This window comes from Lepidochelys kempii, chromosome 14 (assembly GCF_965140265.1).
Source record: "Lepidochelys kempii isolate rLepKem1 chromosome 14, rLepKem1.hap2, whole genome shotgun sequence".
NCBI classification, from domain to species: domain Eukaryota; kingdom Metazoa; phylum Chordata; order Testudines; family Cheloniidae; genus Lepidochelys; species Lepidochelys kempii.
The window spans coordinates 23,788,643-23,816,450 of record NC_133269.1 but is presented as its reverse complement, the minus strand read 5'-3'; the positions used below and the strand labels follow the sequence as shown (position 1 = coordinate 23,816,450).

Genomic DNA, 27,808 nt, shown 5'->3' with positions numbered 1-27,808 from the left:
GGAATTAATTGTGGGAAGTCCTATGGCTTGTGTTATGCAGGTCAGGCTAGATGATCACAATGGTCCTGTCCGGCATTAAGATGCATGAATCCCCTCCAGACAGAATGACCCCACTTGCTGTACCTGGGATGGGAAGTCACTCAAACTCCAGCTTGTGCGACAGGCAGCATGCCATGTTTGGAGTAAGGAAGACCTACAAAACCACCACACCAGAGCTCTACTGGAGCCATTATCTCCCCAGGCAACCCCAGATCCAATTCAGAGTCCATGGCTGGCTAGCAAGGTCTCTGAGCACAGGAATCAGCGCTTGGCTCAGTTTTTGGTCCATGTATCACCTTTAAATCCATAGGCTCTTCAGTCTTTGGCATTTGCCGTGTGGAGCCAAATGTTCTCTACATTAAGAGCAATTTTGTTCTCCACCTTTTACTGTGCTAGTAACTTGTGCTTATGAATCACTGTGTATACTGGCCAGGGCTTCAACTGCTAATGAAAACGTTATACAGGCCACCTCCCAACCTGGTTCCCTGCAGGAACAGGAAAGGTTTTGAATTAAAGCCATCCACCTGCACTGTGGCTAGGGAATAGGGCCTGATACATAACAGACACCTCTTTAAAGCCCATGTGCTGAAGCATTACAGGCCAGTCATTTCAAAGGCTAATTTGCATCTAGTGACAAGACACGGGCCAGCTATAGAAATTTGTGGGGGGAAGACCCTGAGCTGTGTCTTCCCTGTATGAACTGGTATGTTGATGGCCATTATCTTTGAGGACTTCAGTTTATCTACAAAAGGGTTCGTATAGGAACATTTATTTCCAAATAACACCAGCTGAAGTCAATAGAAGAATCCAAGGTCTATTTTGGGTAGACTAAGCAGACCATCCATAGTCCAATCCAGTAGGGTAAAGGCAAACTCTTCCTTCAGAAGCACTCCTCCAAAGCTTAGCTCACCTCCTCCCCTATAAAGTACAGCATGCAGCCAGCAGTTCAGGACTCCAGGGGGAATTGCCAATGGATGTTAACAGAGTTCTTATGCTGTAAATCTGAATTTCCCCATTCAGAAAGACCTCAGCTTTGGTTAAAGGCCAGAATGGAGACAAATCACCACAGGAAGTGTGCATGGATGGTCATTTATAAAACAGATCCACGTGGCTGCAGAGTACCATGCATCTCCCCACTTGTGTATTTCTAGTAAGTTCCATGATTGGGCGTGCAATGAAAAAAACCTGCTAAAACTGGACTGGTAACCATGTCAAAAGCACTGGACAGGCCCTTTATACTCTATACAAATCAAAATAGGCTAGCTAACAGTAAGAAGGGAAACAGCAGCTGCCAAAGTCATATTCTTGTTTATTAAGTCTATGTAGGCCTCAGGAGCTAGCTTTTCTTGTAAGTAAATAGAGCAGGCATCAGTATCTATAATGAATAAATTTATTGTCTTACAAAAATCATTGTCTAGAAATATGGGTATACAAGAAAACAAGATATTTGCAGTCAGATGCCTGGTGGTCAACAGCCAGTTCAATTAAAAAATATCCAAACGCACAACAAAACCTTTGTAACAGATGTTAAAGCTTTTAACCCAAAGGAAAATCATGTTTTCAAGCACATTGCAGAGGGATGAGATTTCATAGTTAACACTGATTCATTATCACTGAATATCAATACCACCACTTTGACTAGAGAGGTACATGATATGAAGCACAGTCAAAAATTAATACAGTAAATCATTGTTATATAGGCAAATTATATATGTAACATTGTCTTAGTACTGTAGTGTCTAAGGCACTTTCTGTAATGTCAGTTTTTCAGCTAGTTAAACAAAAAGAATGTAACTACTTGGTGTAACACTGGTCAAAATAAAAACCAAAAGAAAGAATTCACATCCACTGGCGTGTCAATTCTCAGGCAGGCAAGATCCATCTTTTAACCTCTAAACTACAGAGACTCCAAACAAGCCAAAAACATAGTACAGTACAGATGGTCCTGCTGCTTTAGGCTCAACAGCTGGTTTTACACAAGGCTGGCTCGGGTATTTCTTAAACCTGTATCTCATGGCTGCGAAACTCCCTCATGTCAAGAGGAGCAGCAGCTATTCAGCTCCATGCTCTGAAGACTACTCAGCCAGCAGTTAAGAGTAAATTCCCATCCTGAGCCTCTGCTGTTCCATGTTTATTTTTTCCATGTGACGGGTGTTCATATTTTACTAGCCTTACTATGTACAGATGCCTTCGGACTGATATAACAGGTCTATACAGATGCGAGGTATTGTACAAATTAGGAACGGTGATAATATTCAATTTAACTGTGGTGCACAAGCACTAACTGATGAAGCAGATGCCAACACTACTTCAAAATGATATGGCGGGTTAAAAATGGATACTATTCATTCAACCCTAGATTTCCTTCTGAACGCTTCCGAGGCCTGTTCACAGTTTACTTGCTGATTGTGTGTTGCTCACAATAATTAGGAGAAAAAGAAGAGAGACACAGGAGCAGTTTGGTCTTCACAGTGTGCCAACAGATGCGTTACAGCCGAGGGCCACGTGAGCACAAAAGAAATGGAAGGGTGTTATCTGTACAACAAAGCATGCATAGTAACAACAATGGGTCTGCCCCACCCAACTACCGCTTGGGAATGAAGTTTCTGAATTGATAGAAAAGTTGTATCCTTCACATGATGCTTTATAAAATGGCTTTACAAGGAATACCTGGGAAAGAGATGGACTGAACAGAGAGAGTTTACTAGATATAAAAAAGCAGTTGTACCTATATTGAAGCAGGGTACAGTATAGTGAGGCTACAGAGCCTTAAGACATAGTTGACCTGTGATAAGTAACCTTGTAGCATGCCAATATTACATAAGGCAGATTCACGGCCACAAGGCAGTTTGCTGGTCAGGTAAGTCCTTTGCACTCCACTCTGTGTAAAAGGGCTCTGCATGCTAATGGTGTGACACGGCTCTACTCGGTTTGGGCAGGCTGCGTTTCGTTGAGGTCACTGCCTTTGCTTTCTGCATCGTCGTCAGAAAGTTCCAGAGAAGCACCTTCAATATGCAGCTGGCGTCTACCAGATCGACTTGAAGGGAAGGTGATAGGGCCACCCCTCCTAGAAAAAAAACCACCAAATGATTGCTGAATGCAGGCCTGTGCTGCTCACTGTCTAGCCTGTGGGGTGAATGGGTCACCTAGAAAGCCACCAAGAGGTATACGGTGGAACCCAGAAGTCCCACCAAGTCATCTACCCTTCTAGTCACTAAATACCTGAGCATCCTACACTAAGGAGGCTCCTGAAACCTTCCCTGGGGCCAGGAGTTATACCCCCGCCCCCCAAAACGCTTTGTGTTTATGTCAATGCACACCACCTTCCCTAATGTCACGTAAGCCAGAAGCAGGGCAAGGAACGGAGTTTAGTACATTTGTGGACATTTAATGGCCCCAGATACAGGAACATCTAACACCAGCAGGAAATGGGCTCTCACTGCTACAGCACATGAATAGTGAGAAACACTGACCACTAGCTGATATCTGACTTGTGGACAACAAATGCTGTCGAGTCCTGCAACCCGACCAGAACCAGATGGGATCCAAAAAGTGTCAGGTTTGGGTCAGGTCAGAAAAAGTCGGCTCTCCTCCCACAGGGTCGGTGCCGCAGTGGTTGTGCACCTCACACTAGCCGGCCATCACTGCCCCGTGGCACTGCAGCACACACCCAGCCCAGCAGAGGGTGGTGGGTGGCCGGGCATGCAGCCACCAACGCATGCAGTGAGGCTGACCCCATAGGCAGGAGGGGGGCGGCGCTGATTCAGTTTCGGGGGGGAGGGAAGGGGAAGGTTTAAAAATGAGGCCCGAGCAGACCTCTGAGATGCTGTACGTTATAAGAACGAGAACTGAGTTACATGCACTCCAGCACGACAAGCAACTCCTTCCATCTGCACCGCAGCACTGCCATGCTCTTACAGCTGGCCGGTTCAGCTGCTCTTTGCCTCTCCTACACTCTGCTCTGTGCCTAGCTCACTCAGTTCCCCTCCCTCTGTACTTCAGACCACACATCTTTCCTGATGTGCCAGAGAACCATTCCCAGAGAGGGTACTGAGCTGGATTCCAGCCAAGACAAGGCAGAAATAAATGGTTCTCTGTCACTTACATTAACAAGGAGCTGAGCCCCCTTACAGCATTTCCACAGAGGCTGGAATCAATCACACTGACTAAAACCAACCCACCTGTCAGAGCTAGAGCCCGGAAGGTTTGGAGCCAACAGACTACAAGGATCTTCATGAGGATTTACTGATATTTCCCAGCGTAGACCCTGGTACTCCAGATTCCAGTTTGAAGTTCCTTTGTAACATTACTGGCTCTGCTACGGCACTTCCAGACGACCCTGCCATCATAGAAGCCTCCCACCCTGCGAGTGAGTTCCTGTAGCTACTTTAAAGCTTCCCTGTGACTTGTGAAGACCTAGGTAAGATGCTGCCTGTGCTCAGAGCTCCTTCCAGGGCCCAGGTCCGCAGACCGGCTCTGCTTACCTCAGCCTGTTTTTCAGAGTGCTGACTTCCCGGCTAAGGCCCTCATTGGCCTCCGTGGCATCGTCTAATTCACGCTGAAGTTTACGACGGGAGGCATTCACACGTGTTGCTTCTTCTTCAGCTTCCTCCAGCTGGCGTTTGAGCTGCTTCATCCTGGCATTAGCCTTCTCCATCTAGGGGAGAGAGCCAGGCTGGTACCACGAAGCTTGACTCAGCAGAAAGCTGAGCAGCTGCAGCTGAGTGAAGTTTTAGGGTAAGGCAGAAAGGAAAGAGCTGAATCCTTGTCTTTCACAGTCAGCCTCGCTGGGGATTTTGATTGGGATGGGACAGAACAGGCTCACGTGTAAAAGTGGGATTCTGTCCTAGCCAGATGTCTCCTGAGTGAGTGAAGCTCCTCAGATGCACCTTGTGGAACCCACGTTTAAGTGACCAGACTATCATGCTATACAAATCTCCAGCTGAAGAGCTGCAATTCATTCTTGCAGACACAAAACCAGTTGTGTCCTACCTAGCAATGGGGCCTGCAGGATGTAAAGGAGAGACGTGCTGGTCCCTCACATGGAGCCTACAGGGGGAGATCACCCACACCTGCCAGGTGCACAGTCCCCTCTGTCTCAAATCCTGGCAGACCAACAGTGCTGTACTGATTGCAGTGTGGGATCCTAGTGGAGTTGCTGAACTCCAGCTCGAGCAGGTGAGAGCACCAGGCTACACCATGATGCCCATACACAAAGGCTCCACTTGCCAGCAGCTTGCCTGAGGCTGCTGCTGGTGAGATGTTTTGGGATGGGAGTCAGGGCCACTGTGAAGGCCCCTCTCAGGTGGCTGGGGAGACCACAGAAAACACCGCCCGGGGAGAAAGGAGAGAGAAGGCCCCCGAGTTCCCAGCAGAAGCAGAGACAGTGTAAAAGCTGTGCAGCTAGAGACAGGGAGTGCAGAACTACCCAGCAGCTCCACCTGGATTTGCAGAGGACCACTGTGAGAACTTGGACCTTGGGCTCTATTCTCATTGGGATTCATTGTTATCAGCAAGCATTTGAACAGGGTTTGTTTCATGTCTGGTGTGGGGCTTTTGCAGCAGGAGTTTCCAGGGAGTTTTCTTTCCTCCAGGTTGATTGTGAAGTCTGTTTAGTGGGGCAGCAGTTGTACCTGAGGCTCTTCCTGGAGCACGTCTGCAGGAGTTTGGGTTTGGAGCACAGCTGTGCACCTTTGCTTACCTGTTCTTTGTACTGGTCTGCATGCCGACGCTCATCTTCCACCTGCATGAAGACTTCTTTCAGTTTCTTCTCTGTACGACGCACCAGCTTGTTAGCAGCTGCTCTTTCCCTAAGAAAACAGAGCAATGTTAACCCTAGGATCAATCAGCCTAGGAATTTTATACATTGGTTCACTTGTAGCAGGGTTCTCTTTCCAGAGCATAACTAGAACACGTGGAGTTCAGTGCTAGCGTGTCCAGATCTGAGTCACACTCAGAAGCACAAATGGGTTTGATTTCTAAGTACCTTTCTAAAATGCTATCTTGTAATTGTGCTGGTTGTAACTGAAGGATCTAATCTGTCAGCACGGGAGCAGAGTGGGCTTGGCTGTTCCATGCTAAAACCAGGGGTGCTTGTTATCTGAGGTGGGGATCAGTTGCAGTGCTTTAACAAGGGCATCTGCTAACCATCTGCAGAAGAGAGATGGTTTATGGTCCTCCCCCACAGCTGAAGTACAATAGTGGATGGAGGGAAACGGACTGAAAATTTAGAGGATGGTTTTATCACAGGGAGAAATTACGGTCCTAAAAGAGAAGGCTGCTTTTTTTCCCCTGGAGCCGGGCTGCCTTGTCCTTGGGCAGGACATTAAAAGCCATCATTAACACAGAAAAATAACTACAATACCAAAAATAACGAGCTGTTAATGGACTGTTCATTGCACACACTTCCTAATTCAGGTTGATAGAGGGTTGTGGGGGTGGGCGCTATCAAACTACCAGGGTCTGTATCACTGGCTGTGCAAGGTGCTTACATGGCTGCACCACACTGTGGGATCCACTGTACTAACACAAACAGCATCACAAGGAGGCCCCACACCCAGCTAGTCTGGGGAAGGAACCAGCTCAACAGTTTCCTCTGTACGGTGAGTTGACCTTGAAACCCAGATAAGGTGAACATAATGTAAAGCCTCAGTCTTTTTATGCTGTTCAGTCCAAGAGTGTCCCTTCAGCAACTGAGTCCTAGCTAAGAAAATCCAATTGCTGGGACTGAGATGGGAATATTTAGTACCTATGAGTAGTTCTGCTAGGGCCATGGAAGTTTCAAATAACCAGTGTTGCCTGTATTTACTTGGAACACCAAACAACCATCTCTTCTTACTTTGCTTCCTGCTCAAGCTGTTCCTCTAGCTGTCCAATCTTAGCTTCCAGAGCAGAAATGGTTGCCTTGAATTTAGACTTCACAGATCCCTCCAGCTCCTGCAACTTGGCTTTCAGTTCTTTGTTCTGTCTCTCCAGCTGCTGGCGCGCATTTTCACTCTTCTGGGCAGCACTCCGTTCTCCAGCCAGCTCTGAGTTGAGCGTATCAACCTTTGGGAGGGCATGAAGAGTCAGTCATCTGGCAACATTCAAAGCCTTCATTCACCTTTTATACTGTACACTTAAGGGAGATAAAAGTGCCCAAAGCAGCATATGCCAAAGATACTGCACCTGCAGTGTGGTCTTCCTAAACCGGTCATTGAGGAGTTCCATATTGCTCTGTTCCTCTTCCAGTTCTTCCTCCAGCTGTGCAATACGGGCTTCCAGACGGCGCTTCTCATCCAGCAAAGCTGATCTGGAGGGTGAAAGAAAGCGGGTGGCATGTTACATGGTCCAACCAGGTAACGCAGTAATTACCTCCACTTGCTTTTAATAAGTCAGCAAACTCTCTCCCGATGCTGCAGTACCTATGCCAGTCATTCCCTTCATCGGGAAAACAGTGAACCAAGAGGTCAGTGTGGGGCATGCAAGTGCATTAGTAGAAGACACAGTCATTGCTGCTTATAAACAGCCTCGGACAGGAGGACAGTCCATTTGATGACTCACTTTCCAGAAGCACTGTTTGCAATCTCATCAGCCAGCTCATCCCGCTCTTGCTCAGCATGGCGACGAGCTCTTTCAGAGGCAGCAAGATCCTGCAAGGGTCATGAGAAGACTCATTTGCTTATTTAATACGCAGACTAAAATAGCACTGGTGACCTCAGAGCTCTGCAAACATTAATTCGGCTCCCCAATACCACCAGGACACAGTGAAGTGCTATTACATGACTTGCACATAGTCACACGATCAGTCAGCAAAAGAGCCAGGAATAGAACGCAGGAAGCCAGGCTCCCTCCCTTGTTCCAACCACTAGCTCTCACTCCCAGTCTGTCACTACTGGCTTCTTCATGACTGCAGTGGATTTACTCCCTTTAACCCTAAATGGAAAATACTATAGTGTTTTAGATTGATCTTTAACTATGTCAATTGCCTTCCATCTCTCTTAATACATCGATATCTTGAATCAATTTTATTATTCATACTGCATTACTGATTTCTCTTAATGGAAAAAGTCTTCATTTTTGAAGCTCATTAACAATAAACACCCCCTAAACAGTCATTTATAAAGCTACAAAAAAGAGTCTTTGTTTGCCAGACGTTACAATAAGCATTGGCAATCATGGCAAAACTAAAACTAAAAGGCACAAGCCTCTCAGGTTCTCTCTGTGGCCCACAACAACTTAGTAGTTAGCACCACCAATGTCAGGAAAACTTCAAATACATTCTACAATGCTGCATTAGTATATTTTCTGTATCCAGGTTGTGGGGCATTAAAAGATTCCTATGCATTTACCTATCCAATTGTCTATTAGTAATACTGATGCTCTGCATTTCAAGCACCTTCCATCAGAGAAATGTCTGAGCACTTTGAAATCAACAGAGCCTCATGTCCCCTCAGGAGGTAGGTAAGTATCCCTGTTATACATGTGGGGAAACTGAGCACAGAAAGATTAAAATGACAGCCAAGGTCACACAGGCTGCTCACAGCAAAGCTGGAAGAGAACCCAGATCTCCTGGTTCCCAACCCAGTGTTCTAATCACCAGACAGGTGTACAGAACACTAACGTACATGTCACTCACAAAGGCAACTCAGAACTAAATCATACCTCTTGGAGCTGGAGTATTTCTGCTTCAAGGCCTTTCAGCTTCTTTTCATTCTCCTTGGACTGAGCAAAGATCTCATCTCTGGATGCACGGGCCTCTTCCAGCTCCCGCTGATAGTCTTTCATCTGAGCCTGGAATTTAAGAGAAGGAAAAAACATCATCCGTCAGAGGACAAGTGCAGGGATTTGCTATAATCCCTTCGGGAGTTCAACATTTAGTAAATGAGGACACGCACATAGAAGGGGCCCAGTCCTACTTACTGTTTGAGATACCCACTCATTGTAGCCCCAAAACACGCACATTTTGGTCTCATACTCCTCCATTAGATTCTATCCAACTTCCCATGTTTATTTTTAAGAGACAGGACTACAGAAAAAAAAAAAGTCTGCTTAAGCTTGAATGATAAAAATTGGCAGGAATCTTATTGAGATCTCATGCTTTTAAATGGCTTGGGGGAGAAAAAATATTTTGATTTTTTCAGGCAGGAATGTCTGTGAGGGGAGGGCTCCTGCCTCATACTGAGAATGAGGGGCGATCAGCAGGTTCTCTCAAGTGCTTATATACGAATAAACAAAGCTTTGGAAACAAGCAGGGAGAACTGGAGGTCCTGGTGATGTCAAGGAATTATGACGTGATTGGAATAACAGAGACTTGGTGGGATAACTCACATGACCGGAGTACTGTTATGGATGGTTATAAACTGTTCAGGAAGGACAGGCAGGGCAGAAAAAGTGGGGGAGTAGCACTGTATGTAAGGGAGCAGTATGACTGCTCAGAGTTCTGGTACAAAACTGCAGAAAAACCTGAGTGTCTCTGGATTAAGTTTAGAGGTGTGAGCAACAAGAGTGATGTAGTGGTGGGAGTCTGCTATAGACCACCGGACCAGGGGGATGAGGCTTTCTTCCAGCAGCTAGCAGAAGCTACTAGATCGCACGCCCTGGTTCTCATGGGTGACTTTAATTTTCCTGATATCTGCTGGGAGAGCAATACAGCAGTGCATAGATAATCCAGGAAGTTTTTGGAAAGCGTAGGGGACAATTTCCTGGTGCAAGTGCTAGAGGAGCCAACTAGGGGGGGAGCTTTTCTTGACCTGCTGCTCACAAACCGGGAAGAATTAGTGGGGGAAGCAAAAGTGGATGGGAATTTGGGAGGCAGTGACCATGAGTTGGTTGAGTTCAGGATCCTGACACAGGGAAGAAAGGTAAGCAGCAGGATACGGACCCTGGACTTCAGGAAAGCAGACTTCGACTCCCTCAGGGAACGGATGGGTAAGATCCCCTGGGGGACTAACATGAAGGGGAAAGGAGTCCAGGAGAGCTGGCTGTATTTCAAGGAATCCCTGTTGAGGTTACAGGGACAAACCATCCCGATGTGTCGAAAGAATAGTAAATATGGCAGGCGACCAGCTTGGCTTAATGGTGAAATCCTAGCGGATCTTAAACATAAAAAAGAAGCTTACAAGAAGTGGAAGGTTGGACATATGATCAGGGAAGAGTATAAAAATATTGCTCGGGCATGTAGGAATGAAATCAGGAGGGCCAAATCGCACCTGGAGCTGCAGCTAGCAAGAGATGTCAAGAGTAACAAGAAAGGTTTCTTCAGGTATGTTGGCAACAAGAAGAAAGCCAAGGAAAGTGTGGGCCCCTTAATGAATGAGGGAGGCAACCTAGTGACAGAGGATGTGGAAAAAGCTAATGTACTCAATGCTTTTTTTGCCTCTGTCTTCACGAACAAGGTCAGCTCCCAGACTGCTGCGCTGGGCATCACAACATGGGGAATAGATGGCCAGCCCTCTGTGGAGAAAGAGGTGGTTAGGGACTATTTAGAAAAGCTGGACGTGCACAAGTCCATGGGGCCGGACGAGTTGCATCCGAGAGTGCTAAAGGAACTGGCAGCTGTGATTGCAGAGCCATTGGCCATTATCTTTGAAAACTCGTGGCGAACAGGGGAAGTCCCAGATGACTGGAAAAAGGCCAATGTAGTGCCAATCTTTAAAAAAGAGAAGGAGGAGGATCCTGGGAACTACAGGCCAGTCAGCCTCACCTCAGTCCCCGGAAAAATCATGGAGCAGGTCCTCAAAGAATCAATCCTGAAGCACTTACATGAGAGGAAAGTGATCAGGAACAGTCAGCATGGATTCACCAAGGGAAGGTCATGCCTGACTAATCTAATCGCCTTCTATGATGAGATTACTGGTTCTGTGGATGAAGGGAAAGCAGTGGATGTATTGTTTCTTGACTTTAGCAAAGCTTTTGACACGGTCTCCCACAGTATTCTTGTCAGCAAGTTAAAGTAGTATGGGCTGGATGAATGCACTATAAGGTGGATGGATTGTCGGGCTCAACGGGTAGTGATCAATGGCTCCATGTCTAGTTGGCAGCCGGTGTCAAGTGGAGTGCCCCAGGGGTCGGTCCTGGGGCCGGTTTTGTTCAATATCTTCATAAATGATCTGGAGGATGGTGTGGATTGCACTCAGCAAATTTGCGGATGATACTAAACTGGGAGGAGTGGTAGATACGCTGGAGGGCAGGGATAGGATACAGAGGGACCTAGACAAATTGGAGAATTGGGCCAAAAGAAATCTGATGAGGTTCAGTAAGGATAAGTGCAGAGTCCTGCACTTAGGACGGAAGAACCCAATGCACAGCTACAGACTAGGGACCGAATGGCTAGGCAGCAGTTCTGCGGAAAAGGACCTAGGGGTGACAGTGGACGAGAAGCTGGATATGAGTCAGCAGTGTGCCCTTGTTGCCATGAAGGCCAATGGCATTTTGGGATGTATAAGTAGGGGCATAGCGAGCAGATCGAGGGACGTGATCGTCCCTTTCTATTTGACATTGGTGAGGCCTCATCTGGAGTACTGTGTCCAGTTTTGGGCCCCACACTACAAGAAGGATGTGGATAAACTGGAGAGAGTCCAACGAAGGGCAACAAAAATGATTAGGGGTCTGGAACACATGACTTATGAGGAGAGGCTGAGGGAACTGGGATTGTTTAGCCTGCAGAAGAGAAGAATGAGGGGGGATTTGATAGCTGCTTTCAACTACCTGAGAGGTGGTTCCAGAGAGGATGGTTCTAGACTATTCTCAGTGGTAGAAGAGGACAGGACAAGGAGTAATGGTCTCAAGTTGCAGTGGGGGAGGTTTAGGTTGTATATTAGGAAAAACTTTTTCACTAGGAGGGTGGTGAAACACTGGAATGCGTTACCTAGGGAGCTGGTAGAATCTCCTTCCTTAGAAGTTTTTAAGGTCAGGCTTGACAAAGCCCTGGCTGGGATGATTTAATTGGGGATTGGTCCTGCTTCGAGCAGGGGGTTGGACTAGATGACCTTCTGGGGTCCCTTCCAACCCTGATATTCTATGATTCTATGATTTACCTAAACTGACTGAAAAGTGTTGTAATGAACATTGTAATAGAAAATGTTCTCAAGTCTGTAGATGCACAAAAAGATCCATTAGTCTGAATGCATCACGTTAAGTTCACACTTTAAAACTGTATTTTGCTAAACTCAAAATTTTGAATATTACAGCTACTGATCATATTTTCCACAAACTTGGCTTGACTGTGGATATCATTAGATCCCAAAAATCAGCTCAAACTTCAATTTCCTTTAAAATAACTTAGTGCCATTTTTCTTAAAGTGATGGATGCAAGCCAAAATCTGTGAGCCATGGGACCACTTAGTTTATAACATACCTAAAAGAATAGAGACAGTACATATTAGGGTATGGAACCGCACGTTTGGCTTGCCATACTAAAAACTAGTCCAACTTTGATGCTGTCGTGTACCTGTTAGGTTTTTATGTGATATAAAGAGGTGTCAAACTTTACGCACTTGGGGGGTTCTGAAATTAGGAATCTAATCCTTAAACACCCAGGTAAGAAAAGTTGGGTCTCACTGCAAAACCTAAGATTGAACTTCATGGTTCATCAATATACTGGAACCATGCATAAAATGCTCAGAGATTAGGAGTCTATAGCTACATTACAAATAAAAAAAAACATTAAAGAACATTAAGGTTGCAAATCAATCACTCAGAATTACCAGAATTGAGGTTGCCCATCCAGTCTCCATTCCCTTCCCAGCTCTTCATCTGATCTGTCTTCCCCAAAGCCTCCAAGCACCCCTGCACCCACGTTCCCTGCCCTGACTAGCTCCCAGTCCTTGTCTCTGTCCAGTGTGTTTCCCCACCCACCCAGCTCTCTGTCCAGCCAGTCCCAGGTCTCCTCTCCGTCTCCACACTCTGGCTCTTTGTCAGAGCCATTTCCCCTTCCCCATCCACCCCACTGGATCCCAGTCCACCCCTCACCCAGCTCCCAGTATCTTCTCCTCCCACCCAGTCTGACAATTGTCCCCTCTGCATTTGGTTCAGGCAGCTTCCTCTACACTACTTGGGTGCAGCAGGAGAGACAGGCTACTTGCTCTCAGTTCCATTGCCTGGACCCGGACTCAGACCCAGACCCAGACTGAAGCAGCCGGGAACTGCAATTGCAGAGGAAGTCCTGTTTATGTCCCTACTGCCCCAGACTGGAGCATGTTCAGTGTGGACAGAATCTTCAGGGAATTTAGCTGCAAAGCTTCAGCTAGTCTCTACTGAGCATGTGAGAACTGTGATGTTTCAAAGGTTTATCACTTGGCCAAATTTGGGCAGATTTTCACAGGGATGGAAAAGGCACATCCCTGACAAAAAGGTAATTTCTACCCTCCCTCCTCCAAATTTCAAACCCTGTTCCAAAACATGAGGGCACTAGAGCTTCTCAAAGAAAAGGTCACCAGAAATCCCCCCTCAAAAAACAAAACAAAACATGGGCAAAACTATGCATCTTCTCCTAGTCTCATTTTTAGAAATGGCTTAACAGTTTCAGCCAAAATTTTCCAAAAATGGTTCAGCTTGAGACAGACACCCAGCCCTGGAAGATTTCAGCCCAAACAGTTACAGTCTGTCAAAGTGATAAGCAACTCAAAACAGGACAGCATAATGAGAAGTGCTCGGAAATCTTAATAGGCAGTTTTACCAGCCCCACCTAGCACATTTGAACACACACATTCTCAAGTCATTGCTCAGCTATTAATCAGTTATTTTGATCTGGCTGTTTTATGAGGTTCTTTGGTGGGGGCGGGGGGCGGGAGGAAGAGAAGAGCTTTCAGCAAGTATTTAACTGAGTCCTTTACACAAAATACTGAAATATGGCAATTTTAACCATCTCATTGACAAACATACTGATGAACTGAAATTACAGACACTGTTGCAATATGCTGCAGGAAGCAGTCATCCAGGGACAAGAGTGAAACTTGAGAACAGAGAGCTGTTCTCACCCTCAGACTGCAAGGAAACTTGACCAAAAGAAGAACTCTAAAGCAAGAGACACTCCAAGTTCATTCATGGACTGGCTTCACACACCTGCAGTTTGCGCAGCTGTTTGATTGCTTCATCTCGAGCCTTATTTGCAGCTTCTATCTGAGCTTCAAGGTCTTTGAGATCCATCTCCATTTTTTTCTTGGAAGCCACAGCAAGAGCCTTCTGTTTGCGCTCATCCTCCAGTTCTGCTTCAAGCTCCCGCACCTGTGAAGGTACAGTTTAAGAGGCTCTGTTACAGAAATGGATGAAACGGGAAAACAAGAAGATTTCGGAAAGAATCTAAAAGGATAAGAACCAAGGAAGTCTTTGATAACAACACAAGAGGGACATGAGAAAAGCTCAGCTCTTGATCATTATCAAGTTGACAGTACTACAATAGGTAAGTCTGAGGGAGAAAACCACACACAAAACTTATGGAAATCTTGACAGCTTGTGATCTCTGCTGAAGTTTTCGCAACGAGAAGCAAAGCAAGATCTCAAAGCAAACGTGACACCCAGGGAATTTCTGAAGTACTTCTGAAAATTCATATGCTAAACATCCTAGGGACTAAAACAGAGTTACCCATTCAACTGCTTCATGATCAACTTTCTAATAAGTGTTTCTGTCTACCTTCATTGTTCCAGTGCAGAAGCTAATATTTCAGCTTATTAAACTGCTCTTACCGAAAAGAATAGAATAACCTCAACATTTTTAATACAGAATTATAATTAAATGGTTACTTCAGGCACATCTATGTCACCAACACATACAGTAAGACATTGTATCCCAACCATAACTCAAGGCAAAAATGAAGAGCAATTTAAGTAGTATCTAATATCTGAGCAACCAGCCAACAGGAAGCTAAAACAAATTATGCAACGATGTTAAAATTGAACCAGAAAACTTGGCTGTTACACAAAAACTGACTTTGTTGTATATTGAATCGAATTTACTATTTTGTATTAGAATGTCAAGAGCTCTTGTTCAGTTGTGATACAGCAATATGTGCTCTTACAGCACAATGAGGTGGGGAGCCTTAAAAATGACCTTCTCTATCCATTGTTTATAACCTTCCCATAGAAGCTGGAATCGGGCCAGTGTTGCCAACTCTCATCATTTTATCCAAGAGTTTGGGGATATTTGATGTTTTTCTTTAAGACCCAGCTCTTTGAGTCATGTTATTATGTGTCTGCTTTAAAATTAAAGAAAAAAAAGCAAGTTTCTAGCCCTCACGGTTCTGGAGAAAAGCTTGAGAATGAAATCAAAAGTCTCTTACATTAGAAGACAAATATGAACCTAAAAACTTCTTTAAAAATCTCATGATTTTTAAGCCATCTTTTAATGTTTTGGGGCCTGAAATGATCGTTCAATGCTAGGGGTTGGCAATCCTGTGATCCTTTTTCCAATTTTCATTAGGGAAATAGTTTGTTTTGCTGATTATCTAGCACTTATCTCAACTACGTACCATATCAGTCAGCAGGAATGGATCCATCTCTGAAAATACAAGCACTGCACCACATATTTTACTTGACATAAATCCAGGTAGCAACTACTGCTACAGAACAGTAGAAGGAGCACATGCACTGCACATATTTTAGTATGATCACACCAAAAACTGCATTTTTGTAAGTGACTTGTTAGTAGTTTTGGATTTATAAAGACATTTCCAGTCATTTCCATTTTAAAAAGGTAGTTAAAATGGAAAGAACAGCCAAGTAGCAAAAGTGTCCCGTTAAGAAATTAAAATCAAACACTCTACATTACATGTACTGGAGGTTTTGTGCTACTCTGTCATGCAGAATGTGTAAAGATCAGTGCTTAAGAGATCTGTAGGGCAGGAACATCACATAAACCTTGAGGGTCATCCCAACTTTTGAGTAATAAGAAATCAATTAACCATGTTCTTTGTTTGTTTGCTACAGTTGCTTTCAAAAGCGTGTTTAATAGGGGATACCTGTTTAACCAGCATCCTCTTCTTCTCTTCATTCTGTTCATCTCTGGCCTGTAGGTCTCTCTCAAACTGGGCCTTCATAGCTTGCATGTTCACTTCCAGGCGAAGCTTGGCATCTTCTGTGGCCTGAAGTTCATCTTCCAGTTCTTCTAGCTGGGTCCTCATCTCTTCAACCTGCTGCTCTAAGGTTCGCTTGGACTTTTCCAGTTCATGGACCTAAAACGCAAGCATGAAGCAGATACAAGCTTTTTGTTATTTTGACAATAGTAATGGTATGACTGCAAAATAGGGGATCAATAAGATATTGAGTCCTTTGTTAGCACTGATTTAACTCTGTGGTTGTCCTACACTAAACCAGAATAACTAAGACACTCATTCCTAAATCTGTATTAACAACAACCCAGACCAGCAGATGAAGTTTTAACTGTCTGATAAACAGAGGAAACTAGCAGCTGTATAGTCAGTGATTCAGAGTATCCCAAAGAAAAAAGAGCTAGTAAGATAACAAGTTTTTGATCTAGCATAAGGGTAACAGTCAATCATTTGATGTGTGTCTCCTACTTACCACATCTGTGAATGTTGCAGAAATGCCTGGCATTGGTGAATACCGATTAGCCTCCAGAGTATTACATTCTTTAGGTATTTTAAAAGGTACAGCTCTTAAATATCAAGGTTTCAGACTTTCAAGTTTTACTATCTAGTATTAGTTTCCTTGTACAAATGGGCTTTACTATTTTATCCCCTTCATGCAATGTAGCACACAAGAGGTGGAAAAATACTTACATTTTTGCCCACATCATCTTTGGAGCTCATTAAGTCCTCCATGTCTGCACGCAACTGCTTATTCTGCCTCTCAAATTCTTCTTTAGCCTCCAGGGCTTCTTCCAAACCTCGAGCCAGAGACAGCGCCTTGGTCTCCTTCTCTCTAGCCTCTGCCTCTGCCCGGTCCCGCTCTTCTGCGTAGCGAGCAGAAATATTCTTTTCTTCCGCCAGCATCTGAAAATGTTAATACAAGGTTCAAATATTAATCTTAAAGAAAATCTGTCAGAAGGACACTCACTGAAATTTCAGTGAACATTTTAATGCTCTCAGGTTACCTGGCATATTATTCATTCTGCCAACAATGTCAACTCTTGGTCAAGGGGCTTTGGCATGAGATAAAATAGGGACTATCATCCAAAACACAGTAGTCTGAAAATAAAGGGAGCTTCTATCCATGCTCTAGGAACTGGCTCAGAGCCTCAGTTTTATATTCCTCCTTCAGTCTTCATGTCCCTTCTCAAAAAATCCATCAGGATCCCCCAAGACAGTTAAAGTCAAGTCAAACTCTAGCATGGCTATAAGCTTCTACTTAAAAGACATTTCACTTTTTCATAGACCTATCCAACCAGAATGTGAAGCACCAAGGTAGGTGCGTGGCTCACTGAAACTATTAGAAAAGTGGTCCCCTGTGAAAAGCCAACGTTGCAACAGCCAACTGAGTCCACACAAAATATTGTGTTTCTAATTAGAGGTCTCCCTGAAAAAGTCTCGGAGTGGTTAACACATGACTGAGGCTTTACACACTACCATTTCTTTGCCCTGGTCTACACAAAGTTAGGTCAATGCAAGACAGCTTTCGTCGACCTAAGTGTCTACACTTAAATTTCATTCCCACCAACATGACTTGCCCGCTACACTGACTTAACTCCACCTGCACGAGGGGCGAAGTGCCATGGTTGATGTAGTTCGGTCGACGCAGCGTCAGTGTAGACACTGCATTGTGGGATGGCTTCTGAAAGCCAGCGACAGCAATGTCCCACACTAACAGTTCAACCCGTACAAGCACTCCTTGGGGTGGGGGCGCTCACTGCCAAAACAAGAAGCAAATTATAGACACGCACAAGTGATGTAATAACTTGGGCGACTGTACACTCACACAACTTAGTTCAACATAATTTTGTAAAGCAGATGTTGCCTGAGTGTTGAAGGCAGAAGTGAGATGACCAGAATTAGAGAGAGTACCTGATCAAACTTCTTCTGTTTTTTCTCCAAGTTGGACACAATTTGGCGCTGATGATCCAGGTCCACTATCAAGTCATCCAGCTCCTGCTGCAGGCGATTCTTAGTCTTTTCCAGTTTATCATAAGCCATTGCCTTCTCCTCTAGACGTTGGCTCAGAGCCTCCATATCCTTCAGCAATTTCTTCTTATTTTCCTCCAAACCTTCAATAGTCCCCATGTCGTCATCTACCTTCTTCTTGGCATCAGCCAGCTAAAGTTTTACAGAAGACAATAAAGTGGTTTCTTATAGCTTCTTACTGTTCACAGCTATTAACAGGATACAATAAAAATGCAGTTACACCTCCACGATGCAAAAAAGTAACGTTTATTACACTGTGGGAAACCCACAAGAACAAAAACAGCTATTTCTGATTAACCAAGGTACAAACAAAATGATGATACAACAATGTATTACAGGTATGAAGCCTTATAGGATATGAGAGTTAAATCTACCCAAACTAACTCAGGGTACCGAAATCTCACTGTTATTACAAAATGTTTACAACACTTTGGAGGAGAAAGATCCATGAAAAATTATTCAACACAAGTCAGCCTAATTTTTGTCCCAACTGAAAGAGTGAAATATTGCCTGGCAGAAGTTGCAATACATTTCACAGTCATCACACTGAATTTGTGGGCCACACTAATATCCTACCATTTCCAATAGCTTCATACCTGCGATTGCAGGGTGAGGATCTGTTTCTCCAAGTTCTTCCTGGCCTCCTCCTCCTCTTCCTGCTGCTCCTGTAGGTTGTTCTTCTCTTCCTCCAGCTGCCTAATCCTACTGCTCAAGTTCAATTTCTGGCGGGTTTCCTCCTGAAGAAGCTCCTGTTAGCATGAAAATAATTAATCTTGAATTTCACCTTTTGCTGATGGTATTTAAATCTGGCCTTAAGATGAGCTGCCCTCCAATATTCCTTTGTTTCCTGGAGGGGGGGAAGGGGGGTAGGGGGGATGCTTGAAAGAAAAATAGTATTTTAAGTCAGCTTTATTTTCCTGAATACTGTTTGATCTGAAGATATTCAATACTCCTCTAATTTGCTAATCTCAGGTCCATCACTCTCATCTCCAAGAAGTTTAATTAAAATCTAGTTTCATGGCCAAAAAGGTCATCTTAAATTGGTACAGCTTAATAATACATAGTGGTATGCAGAACTAAGCCATCTTTCCAACAGAAAAAAAAAATTACATGAGATAAAAGGAGAATTGTTTTAAAATTGCAAGATCTAGTTATACTGCTTAGCTGGCACTACCCAGCACCTGCTAGAATATCATTACATGTACAATAAATTTCCATCAGAACCCACTGCTTTCCTTGTGGGGGCAGGTTTATTTGTGTTGTGCTCTCTTTTCCTCCTATACTTCGCTTCCTATTAAAAAACAACAACACTTGTCTGAACAGCAAAATTGGCTAAAGACTGGGACCTGAAAGGACAACAACCATGAGAAGTAGAGAAGTCACTTGGTTGAGCAGGGTGGGAATCAACTCCACTAAGTGATAAAAACACTTATGCATGCTCCACAGACAATGTCTAAGACCGTAACAATTTAGTGAAGCCACCTGCCCTCTGACACATCACAACCTTACCTCCACAAACCCCATGGTGAGGCCAGTAAATGACTGGGTTAGAAGAGTTTCCTGACATCAGATGGCCTTAATGAAGATATGGTCCTATTGGGTCAGACCATTAGTCTCTCTAGTCCTGCATCTGTCAGTGGCAAGTCCTGAGACACTTCAGAGGAAGGTGGAAGGAACTCCACAGTAGAGAACTCTAGAACAGTGTACCCACACAGGCAGGATCTTCCTAATACCCATTAAATAGTGAAGTCTGAGGACTTACAGCACTGACATTATATGGGGTTAAAAAATGCAACTGTGGATGTTCTCACTTATGTAAATGCTCACTTTTTGTTTAAATTCTACTTAAGAGGGCACCATTGTGGCAGCTTATCTTATCTTGTTAAGTCCTTCTGAATTTCCTCTGTCTTCTCTGGTCTTGGCTAACAAATTGTGTCATTGGCAAATTCAGTCACCTCATTTCTGATCTTTTCCAGATCACTCAGTCAAATTCCTTATTAAGGTTTTACTGCAATTATAATTGATCATTTCTATTTTCTGTCTCAACCTCTTTGTAATCTATGACAGCACTTCACATCTTGTCTTCAAGACCCATGACTTACTTTCCTTGTCAACTTCTCATGAGGGATTTTTGACAAAAGGTTTTTTGAAAGTTCAAGTTCTAAAGAGGTTTTTCTTAATCGTTTATTTTGGGGAGATGTTCAGAATTCTAGAAGAGCAGCACAGTTCTCCATTACAGAAGCCATGCTGTTTTGTCTCTTGAGTTAATGGAATTATGACAATTTTCACCAGCTGAGGATTTGCACCAATAATGTGTCTATCTGTGGGACAATGCACAGCTACAGACTAGGGACCAAATGGCTAGGCAGCAGTTCTGCGGAAAAGGACCTAGGGGTGACAGTGGACGAGAAGCTGGATATGAGTCAGCAGTGTGCCCTTGTTGCCAAGAAGGCCAATGGCATTTTGGGATGTATAAGTAGGGGCATAGCGAGCAGATCGAGGGACGTGATCGTTCCCCTCTATTCGACATTGGTGAGGCCTCATCTGGAGTACTGTGTCCAGTTTTGGGCCCCACACTTCAAGAAGGATGTGGATAAATTGGAGAGAGTCCAGCGAAGGGCAACAAAAATGATTAGGGGACTGGAACACATGAGTTATGAGGAGAGGCTGAGGGAGCTGGGATTGTTTAGCCTGCAGAAGAGAAGAATGAGGGGGGATTTGATAGCTGCTTTCAACTACCTGAAAGGGGGTTCCAAAGAGGATGGCTCTAGACTGTTCTCAATGGTAGCAGATGACAGAACGAGGAGTAATGGTCTCAAGTTGCAGTGGGGGAGGTTTAGATTGGATATTAGGAAAAACTTTTTCACTAAGAGGGTGGTGAAACACTGGAATGCGTTACCTAGGGAGGTGGTAGAATCTCCTTCCTTAGAGGTTTTTAAGGTCAGGCTTGACAAAGCCCTGGCTGGGATGATTTAACTGGGAATTGGTCCTGCTTTGAGCAGGGGGTTGGACTAGATGACCTTCTGGGGTCCCTTCCAACCCTGATATTCTATGATTCTATGACAAGAATAACAGGGGAGAAAAGACTAGGGAGGCAGGAAAGAAGGCAACAAAATCCTGTGATTTTTAGCATGTTTCAAAGTTTTGTTACATTCCACAAATGTAAGTTTCAAAATTGCCAGGAGCTGACTATGTCCCTCCCTCACCCAATTCACCCTCAAAATTTCAAGTCTAACTGCAATAATTTAAATGCTAATATTTTTAAGTATATTTTCCCTGTTTTCCTTTATTCAAGGGGAAATTAAATGCACACAAACTCTTTATTGACAATGGATGTAAAGAATGTACATAACCTTTCATGGTTTATTTGTACATTAACCCAAAACAAACACTGGGGCTACGTAATTTTAAGATCTCAAGTTACTCAAAGGCAGGGGGAAGGAGGAGAGAGGGAGAGAGAGAGAGAGACTCTCCTTTATGCCTTACAGGTGGCCCCAAGAGCCTGGTTTACATGAACATTTAACATACTGGCTCAGTAAAGCCTACGGAATCATTGTTGGTAGAACGTAAGAAACACTAAGTGAACCTTACTGAGACGGCCAAGTCTAGAAAGTAGCAACTCTAGTCCGCCATGAAAAGTCAGTTTTTTCACAGATTCAAAGGCCAGAAGGGATCTCTGATCTAGTCTGAGCACCTGCATAACACAGGCCATTGGACTTCCCCAAAATAATTCCTTTGAACTGGAGAATTCCCTTTGAACTAGAGCTCCCAATGCAGCTGAACAGTCAGCAACATAGTACATATTTCAGTGCACAGTGGCTCATCTGAGCCAGTGCAGTGATTATTTGCGTAAGTCAAGGATTTCTGGCCCACAAGTTACCGATGGGAGGGAAATGAAGGGAGTGCAATATCAGTGCCATACCCAATTCAAAAAGCTAAGCAAATGTGGATACTTAGGTTTCTCACAAAGCCTTCTAGAGGGGGCTCCAAGTGTTGTTGGAAGAGGAGACTGAGACCCTCAGTTTTCAGTTCCACAGCTGAACGTTTCTATTGATGAACACAAGTTCAGTGTTAAAAACTGGGTTCTTACTACAACTGATGACACACCTGTGTATCTTGAAGCTGAGACTCCAGACCTGCCGCATCTTTGGCAAACTTTATGCCCTTCTTCTCTGCTTCCTCCAAGAGGCTTGAGACATTGTCCAGCTCATTCTGCAAAGCAAGCAATCTAAAAGGTAACACCAAGCAGCTGGTCTGCTGTAGCAGCTGTACGCTGTTGAGAGATGTGGGTGCAAAAGACCACAATGCTCAACATATAGCAAGCATGAAAGCTAAGAGAATGAGAGCTCCAGGTACAAAGATGCTCCCAGGTAATAATTTTAGCTAAGTTTTACATTTTTAAGTTGAATGTCAATTATGACTTTAAAACAATAAATCTCTTTCAAATGCACGTTTACCTCCCACTGCTGTTGAGAGAACAATCCCATAACCACTTTTGTATTCATATATTTTGCTTTTGGTAATATTGCAATTAGTATTTAAATGGTATTTCCATTACAGGGCTGCCTTATGGGATCTATCACTGTCCATGGATTCCCTAGGGACATTAGGGTCCAGAGACTGCAACCTTTTCGGACAGATCCCTGCCAACTGTCAATGCTTGTTATTTCCAGGATGTGCTACTGTAATGCACTCCTACCTTGGAACTACTTGAGGACTGCCTGGGAGTTTCAGATAGTGTGAAATGGAGCCACTCACCTTTGAGTAAGTTTAGGTTGTTTTACCTAAACAAAAGGCCCTGCATTGTACTGGTTCTGAAACAATTAAAAATGCAATCCAGGGCACTATCTTTTGTATATAGAGCTGTAAATTGCTTGGAAGCTTCTCTCAAAGACCATCTCTTCCCTTTACCCTATTCGATAGTTGTGAAGTGCCAGACTTGAAAACCTGGCAACTGCGTACTCACTACAGACACTTCTGCTTTATTTTTCACTCTTTTGCTGTTCAGCAGAGACCAAGACTGGGGCTTTTAAGATACAGTGCAAAACAACTGTTTGATGGACCTTTTTGCAAATTTGAATCAACAGCTCAATCTGTGTTTACAATCACTGTACAAGGGAAGATGGCAAGTGTGAGATTTATTGGCCGGCTGCTAAGGATATTGTTAATTTTGTAACAAACCCCAGATAGCAACAATATGAATAAAAAAAGTTCAGACCTGTAATTAACTGAATAAAAAGTTAAAGTTTTATATGGGTAAAATGTTCCATATTTTTAATATTTAGGAAGTGCCTGACAATTTTTAAAACTGTCTCTGGTTGTTTGCCCGATTTTTACATAAACTTCTCTTGTACTCTGCAGAAAAGCTTTACATATTTTTCATCCATTTCCATTTTACAGAAGTCAATGGAGTTTTATTAGGAATTCCAAGTCTGGATTTTATTTATTTATTTTAAAAGAACAGTTTCAAAGTTTTGTAGACTATACCGTGACTAAGCAGGATCATTTCAAGAGTTTAATTGTAGATTCAGGTTTCATGCTGACCATATACCATGCACATACATCTCAGTCATTGCAAGGCGTGTTTTTGCAGAGTCCTTTGATTTTAGCAGATGATGCAAGACCAAAATGCAATGGGGTGTTTTGAAAGTTTATCTATGTTCTGCAGTCACTTCTGCAGATGCTTGATTTTTTTAATTCCTTGCTCATTTTCCAATTAAGGTTAGGATTTTGTGGTTGTAAGAGTATGCCAGAGAAGAGATCAATTTCCATCTTACCTGCAGTTTGTTAGCCTTTTCTGCCATCTCTGCCCTAATCCTCTCTCCTTCTGACGCTTTGGCATGTAGTTCCTGTACCTGAGCATCTAGCTTCTTCCTCTTGTGCTCAGACTCTGCTTTGACCTGCTGCAATACCTTCACCTCACAGGCTAGCTCCTTGTTGTCAGTTTCTAGGCCTTGCTTGTTCTTTTCAAGATTTGCTTTGAACTAGAAAAGCACAAAATTAAAGTGCATCACTAATTATAGCATTTCACATTATTCTCCATCAGGCACTTTCCTACAAAATATTTGACCTCAAAACACATTTTTAAACTCAAGTGGCAACTGAGTCTAATGTGAGTGTTAGCTATACATAGAAAAATGGCAGCTTCACACATCAGCATAGGACCCTTTGGTAAGACAGCAGGTATTTTCCCATCCTTTATATTTGCTTATCCAAAAAGAGTTTTAAATTAACAAAGTGTTTAAGTCTTACATAATTATATTAAGCATTAAAGCTGTTCAGGTTGATAAGTAAAGCTGGTGGAAATGTAGTTTAATGCTGTAGTTCCCACTAGCAAGAATTTTGCCTTTTCAAAGAGAAATTGCTGCAGTATTCCCTATGTTTAACATAGAAAACAAACAGTAATGTTAATTATTTGCAAAGGCATTAGTGAATTATGACAACTGTAGTTAAACAGACTTCAGCGTACTACACTTGGCAGTGTTTGGAACAATTTCACTTTTCAACAAGATACTGTAGCTGCTACCAGAAGACATTGCTATGCAAATGTAATTAACAAGAGGGAGTCCTCACCCTGGCTACTAGGGTGACAGCGATCATAAAAATGGTCACAGTTCAAGATAACTGCACCTGTATTCCCTGTGTATGGACTAGCAACAGCACCAGTCCAGACTTCTGGCTCTCAGTCATTACCTCTCTTGGGTGGAAACCTAAATCTCAACCCCTTCTGACCAGGAGCTCTCCAGGCTGAACAGTTCCCTGACTATGCTGTGACCTCCCTAGCAAAGACAGACTGCTTAAGCAGGCCTGCTTTGCTTCTCTTTTCCGTGTAATTGCCAGTTAAGTTACCACACAGCTCTTTCTAAGCAAGCACATTTATTCTTAATGTAAAAGCGTTAGAGAAAACAAACATACTACTAAACCAATAAAATAACCTACATGCACACTACCAGAGATCATCCCCTCACACCAGCAAGGGCTCTGGTTGTTTTTTGTCCTTCAAACCCCATGCAGGATTTTTCCTGTGGTCACAAGTTCAACACAGCTTCAGCCAAGAATCAACCCACTCATGGCTCTGAGTGTCACTCCTTTAACCCATTTGAGTATTTGAAGCCACCATAAATAGGTAATCAGCCAGACAATGCTCAAGGCACGGCTTCAAAAGGATGGATGCAGAGGTAGGTCAAGAAACCCGCTTATTTCTTTGTCTAGCTCATTGTTTCAAACTGTCATCTGAAGCATAATACTGTCCTAGGCTTTACATTAGCCATGCCTTCTCCTTAAAGAAGTTACATACAATCCCATATCAAATACTTGAATTTTTAATGCAATGAACTCATAAAATACTTATCTAATTCAATAACATTAAATTAGGATATTTCAGAATATTGTCATATCACAGAAGTCACAACACCACTGCACAATTTGGCAGTGTGTATTAAAGATGCCTAGGACTAGAACAGAATGGGCATTATGGGTCACAACTCAAGTTCATTGTCAGAACTGAATGTGAAAGCATCTACAGTACCTTGATTTAGCCAATACAAATTTTTTTGTATAAAGCCCCAAATTACCACCACTTTCTCTGGAAACATTCTGCAATCTACACATTCTGAGTTTCCACGATATGCATCTGATGAAGTGAGCTGTAGCTCACGAAAGCTTATGCTCTAATAAATTGGTTAATCTCTAAGGTGCCACAAGTACTCCTTTTCTTTTTACATTCTGAGAAGTGCTTCTCATCAAATGAGCTTGCAGACGGCTGTACCAAGTATTCAGCTAACAATACCTGGTACAATACTGTGTCTCTAGATGTATCGCTTCCAAGTCTGCCAGGGAGATGGATCCTGGGAGTGTCCAATAGTAACAGGTTGGTATTTGAGCTAGAATTCTAGCTTCTTGGTCATTTTGTAGCAGACATATACAATCACCGAAGATCTATTAGCTCCATGAGCAAGTATGAGACAAAGGGACAAGACTGGCAGTGTTATTTGACAGAAGTGTATACAATCCCAAAGCAAGAAAATTTCAGTTATCACATGAAGTAGCTTGCAATTTCCACTCACCCTTTTGGCCTGTTCAAGTTGTTCAGAGAGCTCCTCCAATGCAGTAGCATGTCTTTGTCTGATTTCCTGTATTTGAGCTTCATGGTTCTTGGTTTCTTCTTCAATAGCTTTCTTCAATTCAGCCACTTCCTGCTCACGCTTTGTCCTGGAGAAAGCATCATAATACAGTAGAACCTAAGAGTTACGATCACCTCAAGAACGGAGGTTGTTCGGAACTGAACAAAATGTTATGGTTGTTCTTTCAAAAGTCTACACCTGAATATAGACTTAAAAAACAGTTTTGAAACTTTACTATGCAGAAGGAAAAAAAAGTGGAAAGCAGCATTTTAAGTAATTTACATTTTCTTTTTTTTTTTTGGTCTCTGCTGCTGCCTGATTGTGTACTTCCAGTTCCAAATGAGTTGTGTAGTTGACTGGTCAGTTTGCAACTCTGGTGTTCATAACTCTGAAGTTCTATTGTAGATTATTAAAGCTCAACATTTTACAGTCTAATTTATTCCTCATTTAAGCAAATTTTCTTTTTGAACTTCAGTATCTTGCTGTCTACATGAAGTGTTACAGTTGTTTCCACAGCAGCGTAATACAGCAGTGTTCACAATCCACACCTGGGATTGGGCGGGGCCAGTGGGAGATGAAGAATGGTTTCACAATTAATGATCTGGAGTTGGTAGACCTGGATTTTATTCCCAGCTCTACCAGGCTCACTGTGGGGCCTCAGCAAGTCACTTTACCGCTCAGTTCCCCATCTGTATTTTTTTTGCAATTAATATTTTCCTTCCTCAAAGGGTACTGAGGTGTAATTCATTAGTTTTGGTAAAACACTTTGTAACTGTCGGCTGGAAAGAGCTATATGGGAAAATTATTAAAGCCACAAATCTTCACTGACATTAGTTTCAAGCTAAGGTTACATGAAACATCTTTATGAAGTAACTTTTTTCTCTTTAAATTAAACCTGGACTTTAAATAGTGTCTTTTAAAATGTGCTGGTCACCTCACCTCAATTCTTGCTGTGCTGCAGTGGTATCCAAAGTGTCTTCTAGCTCAGTCTTCAGGGCCTCCAGCTCCTCACTTAAGTCTCTCTTCTGCTTTTCAGCCTTGTTGCGCGATGCCTTCTCGGATTCAAGGTCCTCCTGGAGTTCTGCAATCTGAGCTTGCAACTCTCGTATTAGCTTCAGTGCATTGTTCTTCTGAACTGCTTCTTCATCACCTCTGTTAAATATGGACACAGGATAAGGAATGGGCAAGAATAAGATCGGATATTAAAGACGGAATAAGACTGATTCACTACCAGTCCTCATAATGGAATTTGAGTAAATGGAACCCAAATAGATTTTACTTAAAACAGCAACCATCAAAATGCACCTTTAAACAAACATGTACATTTTTAGTGTATTGAGACTAGTACCTCAGTTATTAAGAGAGATACCGTTAGGGATGTTGGGCATTAAAGTGGTCTTACTTCCAGTCTTCCACTTCTCTAACTCCTATACTAAAGTCTCTCCAAAATTTGTATCTCATCAGTATACTAAGACTTCTAAATCATGAGTCATGAAAACCGACATGACTTTTGCAGTTGTGTCTCCAGTCACACTATTAAAAAAATAATGCGCAATAAGTTTTGGATTTTTAGTAAGAAACCTCAGTATAGCA

General features: G+C 43.2%; 1 protein-coding gene across 3 annotated transcripts in view; it reads right to left on the bottom strand.

Moving 5' to 3' along the window:
• Positions 1-1,411: 1,411 nt before the first annotated feature.
• MYH10 (myosin heavy chain 10) overlaps positions 1,412-27,808 on the bottom strand; it is a 144,743-nt gene continuing 118,346 nt past the window's right edge. For all 3 annotated transcript variants that reach the window (XM_073310850.1, XM_073310851.1, XM_073310852.1), the window contains 16 exons: positions 27,155-27,367; positions 26,159-26,303; positions 23,870-24,076; positions 22,200-22,304; positions 18,689-18,841; positions 17,976-18,224; positions 16,755-16,967; positions 15,975-16,187; positions 14,083-14,244; positions 8,683-8,811; positions 7,582-7,670; positions 7,207-7,330; positions 6,878-7,086; positions 5,741-5,849; positions 4,524-4,696; positions 1,412-3,106 (listed from right to left, as the gene is read on the bottom strand). In XM_073310850.1, coding sequence (XP_073166951.1) covers positions 2,962-3,106; positions 4,524-4,696; positions 5,741-5,849; positions 6,878-7,086; positions 7,207-7,330; positions 7,582-7,670; positions 8,683-8,811; positions 14,083-14,244; positions 15,975-16,187; positions 16,755-16,967; positions 17,976-18,224; positions 18,689-18,841; positions 22,200-22,304; positions 23,870-24,076; positions 26,159-26,303; positions 27,155-27,367 — 2,638 coding nt within the window. In that variant the 3' untranslated portion in view covers positions 1,412-2,961. The remainder of the gene's footprint in view (positions 3,107-4,523; positions 4,697-5,740; positions 5,850-6,877; positions 7,087-7,206; positions 7,331-7,581; positions 7,671-8,682; positions 8,812-14,082; positions 14,245-15,974; positions 16,188-16,754; positions 16,968-17,975; positions 18,225-18,688; positions 18,842-22,199; positions 22,305-23,869; positions 24,077-26,158; positions 26,304-27,154; positions 27,368-27,808) is intronic.